Source organism: Triticum urartu, unplaced genomic scaffold (genome assembly GCF_003073215.2).
Source record: "Triticum urartu cultivar G1812 unplaced genomic scaffold, Tu2.1 TuUngrouped_contig_6336, whole genome shotgun sequence".
Lineage (NCBI taxonomy): Eukaryota > Viridiplantae > Streptophyta > Magnoliopsida > Poales > Poaceae > Triticum > Triticum urartu.
The window spans coordinates 1-7,957 of record NW_024117091.1 but is presented as its reverse complement, the minus strand read 5'-3'; the positions used below and the strand labels follow the sequence as shown (position 1 = coordinate 7,957).

At 50.6% G+C, this 7,957-nt stretch overlaps 2 protein-coding genes across 2 annotated transcripts; one reads left to right on the top strand and one right to left on the bottom strand.

Annotated features, from left to right (window-relative positions):
* Positions 1-9: 9 nt before the first annotated feature.
* LOC125530465 (putrescine hydroxycinnamoyltransferase 1-like) lies at positions 10-1,355 on the top strand (the record flags this gene model as incomplete). Its single annotated transcript, XM_048694856.1, is given in 2 exon segments — positions 10-293; positions 296-1,355. Coding segments are annotated over 2 exon segments (1,069 nt in total), but the record flags the coding sequence as incomplete, so codon positions are not given.
* Positions 1,356-5,590: 4,235 nt separating this feature from the next.
* LOC125530464 (UDP-glycosyltransferase 76E1-like) lies at positions 5,591-7,679 on the bottom strand. Its single transcript, XM_048694855.1, has one exon. The coding sequence runs from the start codon at positions 6,768-6,770 to the stop codon at positions 5,715-5,717; it is 1,056 nt and encodes a 351-aa protein (XP_048550812.1). The 5' UTR covers positions 6,771-7,679; the 3' UTR covers positions 5,591-5,714.
* Between the last annotated feature and the right edge of the window lie 278 nt (positions 7,680-7,957).

Below are 7,957 nucleotides of genomic sequence, written 5' to 3'. Positions count from 1 at the left end.
CTCCCCCCGGGCCGGCCGTCTCGGCATGGACGGCAACGGCCGGGCAGAGATCGACTGCACCGGCCAGGGCGCGCTCTTCGTCGTCGCTCGCTCGGACCTCACCATCGACGACTTCCGCAGCTTCTTGCCGTCGCCGGAGCTAAGGACGCTGTTTGTTCCCCGCGTCGAAGACCACTCGCCGTCCGTCTTGTGCGCTGTCCAGGTGACCTTCTTGAAGTGCGGCGGGGTGGCATTAGGGACGGCGCTGCACCACGTCGCCGTCGACGCCATCAGCGCGTTCCACTTCTTGCAGACGTCGCCATGGGCGGCGGCTCGGCGGCCCTAGAGCTCCCGTTCCACGACCGCACCCTCCTCCGCGCGCGCTCCCCACCCTTTGTCCACCCCGACGCCTTCTCGGTCTTCAGCCCCCAGCTGAAATTATCCGTCGAGCCGTCGGAGACCGTCGTCACCCAGGCTTTCGTCGTCTCCAAGGACCAGGTCACCGCTCTCAAGCGTGCCTGCGTCGGCGGCGACGGCGGCCGCGTGAGCACGTTCTGTGCCCTGAGTGCCCACGTGTGGCGGTGCGTCTGCGTCGCCCGCCGGCTGCCACCGGACGCTACCACCCGCCTGACCTTCCCGGCCAGCGTCCGGCGCAGCATAAGGCCACCACTCCCGCCTGGCTACTGCGGCAACGGGATCATCTGGCTTGGCGCGGCTGGCAAGGTGCGAGACGTCACCTCCTCGGAGTCGGAGGACCTGGTGTTCGTGGCCGGCCAGATCAACAGCGCCGTCCGTCGGATGGACGACGAGCTAGTGCGCTCGGCGATAGACTACTTCGAGCTCACCGAGATCAACAGCAAGCCGGCGCCGGGGCGCATGCCAGAGACGGAGCTGCGGGTGATCAGTTGGCTTGGCATGCCGGTGTACGACGTGGACTTCGGGGGGGGGAAGCCGCTGGCAATGCTGCGCGCAGTGTCGGAGCGCGCCGGGTTCGTCTATCTGATGGACAGCGGGAAGGGGGACGGCGGCGTGCGCGTCCTCATGTGTACGGAGGCCGCGATCCTCAACGACTTCCAGCGCCTACTGTACGCCCGGTTCTAGCTCCAGGCGCGGCTCCACCACCTCCACCTCCACCTCCATCTCCATCTCCACCTTGTCCACACCCACCGTCTCCAAAGATCAGAGTACGGATTGGGCCTTTCACCCTGTCAATTTATCAAACACCTCCACTGCCACCACCAAGGTATTTTTGGAACTTCCGTTGGGGAGCCACGTCACTCTCGTATTGTGCCAGTATTTTTTTTTTTTGGCGTGAGAAATTTTCAATCATGTAATAAAAATTACAACCATGTTTGTGGATCATCTAACAACGACTACAAGCAGTTGAGTGAGTCGGAGACGTGTTGCCGTCATCGCTCCTCCCTCGTCGGAGCCCGGCAAACCTTGTTGTTGTAAACAGTTCAAAAGTCGTCGTGCCAAGGCCCCATAGTACCAGCGCACCAGAGCAGCAACCATGCCTATAAAGAAACTAGTAGATCGGAAGCATCAAATCTATGAACATGCAAACAAAGACGAACGTAGACCGGATCCAAGCAGATCCACCGAAGACCAGCACCGACCGAATCCCACAAGTTCCGACGGAGACACACCTCCACACACCCTCTGACGGCGCTAGACACACCATTAGGACAAGGATAGAATGTGGGAAACATGTATTCCTACTGAGGGTCATCGCCGCCGCCACACAGCCCCAATGAAGACACTGAACGTAAAAGGAACTAGAACGGGGTCCCTCCCACCGGCGGGGGCCCGAGGTTGTCCGCACCCCCATGGCCCAAAGGCCATCTGAGATGGGGCAGACCGGCGGCAGCACCGATGGAAGGAAGAGGAAGGCTTGGGATCTTTTCTTATGAAGGAGGACGTATTATCTCAGTATATTAGCAAATGTTCCCATGGCCATGGGCAGTCACCAAGTTGCAGTTGCACATATTAGAATTTGTATTTAAATTATTTTTACAACTATTAAATAAAGTATGATACTTCCTCCGATTCATATTATTTGTCACTGGTTTACTTTAGTACTGTATTAAATTATACTAAACCGGCGACAAGTAATATAGATCGGAAGGAGTACAACTTATCTTAGATACGCTTAACTTTATCCTTTCATAACCATTATATATGTATATTGCTTTAGATCTAAGATCCGAATTTTTATAAAGTAACTCTAACAACTAAGAATTATAATAAAAAATAAAATAATTGAAGACATCTTTTGTGTGGTATCAATTTTTGCAAGATGAAATACCAGGAGAGGGGCTGCAATTCCGACTAGAGTAGCGCTACTACTACTCGTTCATCTGCACGAATTTGATTACTGACAAAGGATTTTGAAAGCCCTTGAGCGCCATCCAAAAGGATAGGAAGCCATGAGGGATGAACATGCTTAGGGCGGAGATGATTCCCTTGAAGTACAACTGTCGAAACACAAAAACTTAGCAACCTGAGCGTAACTCGGATGGTTAGGTTATGTGCGATGAACCAGCCCACCAGGTTCATGTCCAAAATTTTGCACTGGTGCCCGCTTTTTCTGGATTTATTTTAGGCTTCTGGTGATGTTCGTTCAGTGGTAAGAGATCTTGGTGTCGACTATCTCGAAGGTGCTCAAAGAGATAGACTGTGCCTGCGTGCACTCATAAGAATGGGTGTATGTGAGTGTATGTGAGCATCCACGATTGTACTTGTTATAAAAAAGAAACACCAAAACTTCACCATAATGTTATGGAATGATTCCAACACCACAGAAAAACAGACAAACAAAAGTACCATGACACAATCTCTACTTTTAGGGGAACTTCTTAAGTTTCATTCGTTCGTTAACTCCCTCCAACCCTCCCTCGCGCGACCCCCGCGCCTTCACGGATTTCCCCCAAAGAACCCTATCTTTGGTTTTTGTTTTTCTCTCTGGTCTACCCACGCATCAAGACCGAAGAAAACCAGTCCGCCTCTCTCGCTTCTCCTCCTCTCGTATCGACGCACGATCTGCACGATCATTTAGGGCAACCAACACATGCGCTGCCGCCACCAGCCCTGTCCTCCTCTCTTCCGGTCCACCTCTACCAATAATCCTATCTACTACATGCTCCTCATGTCCTTGTCAGCCAAGTCCCCTTCTCGGCGTGGTCTATCTCAGCCGTGACGGCGATGCCCATCGAGAAATAGCAGCTGCCAGAATCACCGGCCGGCGCACAACACGGTGATAGCTCAACGTGTTTGGCAGAGGGCTGGAAAGCATGAGCGGCCGGCCATTGTGGGCGGGGAGAAACGGGCACTACCATTAGACTGTTGGGTTTGCCCAAGGAGAAAGAAGAACACACATAAGTTTGGAGCTTGAAAAAGATACGCACAGAGACTCTTGGCACACACACCTTTGCCTTGGCACTATTAGGTGATGGTACTGATCAGCTGATGCTAACTCAACTAACTAATTAGGCACTATTAGCTTGCATGTGTACTCGTCTCCACACTTCTAGGAGCACGCTCACTGCGGTAGCCTCAAGCCTTCAACTTAACTACATGCATGAACGAACTTTCTTTTTAGAAAAGGAGGATGACCTCCGGCCTCTCTCTGGGAGATGCATATGACCACTTTATTGATTATTCTCGAGGACCTTACAAAGTATTACACACAATATACCTGAATCCACCATCTTGGCAATATATGCCGCTACTCCTATCCATATGATGAAGGGATGCTAGCTGGGCCACTACCCAAACCACTCACCTAATGCATGAACGAACTAATGAGACGAAATAAACATGGTGACACCCAGACAGCAAGATTAACTCTAACATAGACCCTCCGCCGCCAGCTGCGTCGGCGGCGCTTCCATCAAGATCATCGGTGAGAAAGAAGGGATGATGTCCGGCAGGGAAAATGAAGCAGATGTTCTATATGCTATACGCGAAGCCGGGTGCACATGGTTTCTTACCTGGTGGACAGGGCGACGACAGTCAGCAGTGAGAAGCTCCTCCGGGACATTTTTCTCGAGAGCCTCCCTAATCCATTTAAACCTAATCCTTTTCGGGGTAAACGGCCCGAGGACTAAAATTGCAACAGGAGACCCCTCGTTACATAGTAATGCATAGAGGAGATGAGGTACGCCTGCTCCTGTCGGCCATGGCGGAGCGCCAGCTGTGGCAGACAGCCCTCATGTCCATGTAGTAGTTGACGTCAGTTGTGTCCAGCAGGCAGTAGCTGACGCGGCGGATGAGGTCCGGCAGGAGCGACGACGAGTCAGCCATTGCGGTTGTGGTGCGGAATACTATATTGATCACTAATGTTGTTGTGACCGAGCATTGTACAAGGGAATGAGGGCGTGGGCAGGCGATGGATGCAACTGGCAGAGCAGAGCGCGATCAGTTTCCATGGTGTTATGCACAAATTCGTTTTGAGATGCATCCACCAAGAATCAAGTGGTGTTAGGTCTCCCTAGTGTTGAAAACAACGACATGAGACTAGCCACAGTGAGGAGTAACTTTGACTAGTAATATGCATATGTTACTAGTCTATGTTACTACCTCTATAGTGGGAAGTAAGATATGTATGATGTTATCCAACACTTCATTTATTAGGATGTAAACTCATCTTGTCTTGGTATATATGTGTGATGTTACCCATAGTTTAAGTAACTATAGCTATGTTACTTAAATCATCTCTTTCCTCATTAAATCGTTGCACTGTGGCTGAGTTGGACCCATGTTACTACTGAAGCTACTCCCCACTGTGGCTAGTCTGATGAAAACCTAGTTACACAAAACAATGTCATTACGGTAAATTCTTTGCGAATCTTATAGCGTATGAGCCCATTATACCAAGTTCGCACAAGGGCCTACAAAATGCCAGGGCCGGCCCTTGCTTAGCCCATACGTATGTGCTCATCCGATGGCTTGCATGGATCCTTGGTGATTCATCCGCCAGTATTTAATGTCATAGTAAAAATGTGAATCAATTCCAATTAACTCTCCCAGTGTCGCGTGTTCTGTTGTGCTTCTCCTCGACGCGCTAAATACTCTTAGCCTGTGACTTCAGTGGTATGTGTAGCCTCCTCCCAGCATGCATGTGAGAAACGACACTATCACCGCATTGCAAAGGTGGGCGGCGGCGCAGTTACTTTGTAATGGGTTTTTAGTACTAGTGTTGCCTCGGCAAGCTCTAGATTTTCTCATTCCACTAGAAGCCTCATGCTCGTCCCCCCTATGCGTGGATCAGAACATCGGCGTATCGACAAGCTATACAAAAGAAATTGGTGCAAGTATCTGATCAATCGCATCACACAGTAGTACCGACAGATTGTTATTTGGGCACGTGAAAAGCATACCAGAGTACCAGACAACATAGACAAAAATTGAAAATGAAAATTACTAGGGTTGTAGTGAGATTTCTTTTTACTTTCATAAAGGCAGTAGCTTAAGAACCAAAGATACAGTGATATTTTTTATTTCTTTGATATAAGACAGTACAATAAGATATTTCTTACACATCCCTTCCCAATTATAAAACATCGGATGCTTTTGATATATAGCATGCACAAGCGAAAATGATCGACTATATCGCAATGTGGCTTGCGGTCATACATTAATACAATTGTTTCAAATGTTTGTTTCAGCTCCAACATATATGCGGTCATACATTTATCACACAGGAACATATATGCATCCAAACTAAGTAATATCTAAATGGAAGAAGGTAATGTCATTATGCAATTCACCAACAAATCAATTCCAGTTTGTGAAGAGCCTCCTTTCATAATGCACCGGGTTGCTTTGTCTTTGAGATTATTTGCCCTTCGCCTCATCTCTCCACCTTCGTCGTGGCAAAACAACTTTTTAACACTCCTCTGAATATTGTCCCTGTCCATCTTGCCCTCTAACCGAAACCCTATCTTCCACACCTCCTGGACATACCTGGCATTTATCATTTGGTCGCCGAAATGTGGTCTACATATCATTGGAACACCCTCACTTATGCTCTCCAACGTTGAGTTCCAGCCATTATGGGTCCAAAATCCACCAACCGCCTGGTGCCCAAGAACTTCTTGTTGTGGGGCCCAGCTCACCACCATTCCCCTATCTTGTGCCTCTTCCTCAAAGCCGTCAGGTAGGCCTATCTTCCCTGAACCCTGAACCGAGTCAGGCCGGATCACCCAAAGAAATGGCATGCGACTGTTGGCCAAGCCCCATGCAGTCTCCACTAGCTCTTCCTGATCCATGGATGCCAAGCTCCCGAAGCTCACGAACAGAACAGATCCTACTTCTTGCTTGTCCAACCAATCCAAACATGTTCTATCTTGAGCCAACAGGCTGCTCTGGGCACCTAAAGATATCTTGTGAAGCGGACCGATCGCATACACCGGAACGCCCATGCCATCAATGATCTTTTGTAGCTCAGCATCTTCGAGGTCGCTGAAGGTGTTAATGATGACACCTGAAGAACACATTGATGATACCACAATGCGTTCTATTAAGGTGGACATCGTTTCATGTGGAATTGTGGCTGAGAAGACCATGTCTTGCTGCTGGAGCGGGTGGAGACCATCCTGTTGCATATTCAGTTGCAAATGATCTGAAATTTTGGTAACAAAATGATCAACCATCGAGTGGCGTATGTGTGGATGCACGTGTATTATTAAGAAACTAAGCAACTTAAATATGCGAGTCCCGTTTCTAATGAATGTTTGTTGATGTTTTGGTAGGTGAACGTGATTGTGGTTGAGCATGGTAATGTGCATATGTGGATGCAACTAGTAATGCATGTTTTGTACATTATTATTTATATATTCACATGATGCTACAACCATTGTTTTAACTCTATTGGCTACAACCATTGTTTTAACCCTCCTCCCGCATCGCCACCCTCGCGGGCGACACGAGAGGCACTAACCTTAGCTGCCAGCCTCTCTTTATTCTCCCCTCCTCCCCCTCCATCGCAGTCATGGGATAGCGACGGTTAAAGCTCGTGCATTTGATGGCAGCAACGAAGGGCTTCTCCTCCTTCCCAAGTTGAATGGCGGCAAGGGTGCACGATCCGCGGGGTGTGGCGTCTGCCTCGGTCCATGACGGCGCGGTGGCTCCCGGTGGCGATGCTCATGGTGATGCGGGTGGAGATCGGCCAGAGGATGGGGTTGGGGCTAGGCGTGGTCGGTGGCGGTGACGACGTCTGACCCGGATCCCAGGGCAGCGGCCTTAGTCGTTGGCGGCAGGTGAAACTCAGGAAGCCCACGGCGGATGGCGTGGTGGTGCCCCTCTCCAAGGTGGAACTGCGCCGGCCATCTGGTGGTTTGGCTCCGAATTGGATTGGATCAGTGACGGTGACGAGCAGGAGCGGGACATTTCCCGGATGCTCTCGCGGTTTGGTGAGGTGGGGTGGCGGCCCACCTTCTAGGCTCCAGTGGTGGTGCACTCCAGTAGTGGTCGGTACGCCAGGGCTCACACGGTGGAGTGCTGCTATGTATGGTCGCTGGATCTGGGCAGCCAGATATGGGGCTTTGAATGTGGTCTGGCCGATGCACAGGATGTTGGATGGATTCTCGTGGGATGAAATCCTGGTGCAAGCCTTGTGTTTGGACGATGGCCGAAGTCGGTGATGGTGACGCCACAGGCGTCGTTTCCTTCCTGAAGGCATCATCGAGCTGAAGCTTGCACCTCCTTCCGCTACCTTCGGGGAAAACCCTTGATCAGTCATTCAGATGATGGCGGCGTTCACGTGCCGTTCTCCCATTAGGGGCATTATTCTTGGACGGGTTCATCGGCTAGAGGGGCCATGGACGACTACAGTAGTGGAGCAGCCAGGCATCTGATGCGATGACAACGGCGGGTCTCGGTGGCATGGGGCAGCGGGGTTTGGACGATGGTCACGTGTTAATAGACGTACGCAGGATGGTGGTGCTATCTGGCGTCGTGGTGGCGTCAACGCACG

Bases quoted from the DNA above. Each gene is read 5' to 3' on its own strand.
- LOC125530464 (XM_048694855.1), bottom strand. From the start codon at position 6,770: ATGCACATTACCATGCTCAACCACAATCACGTTCACCTACCAAAACAT.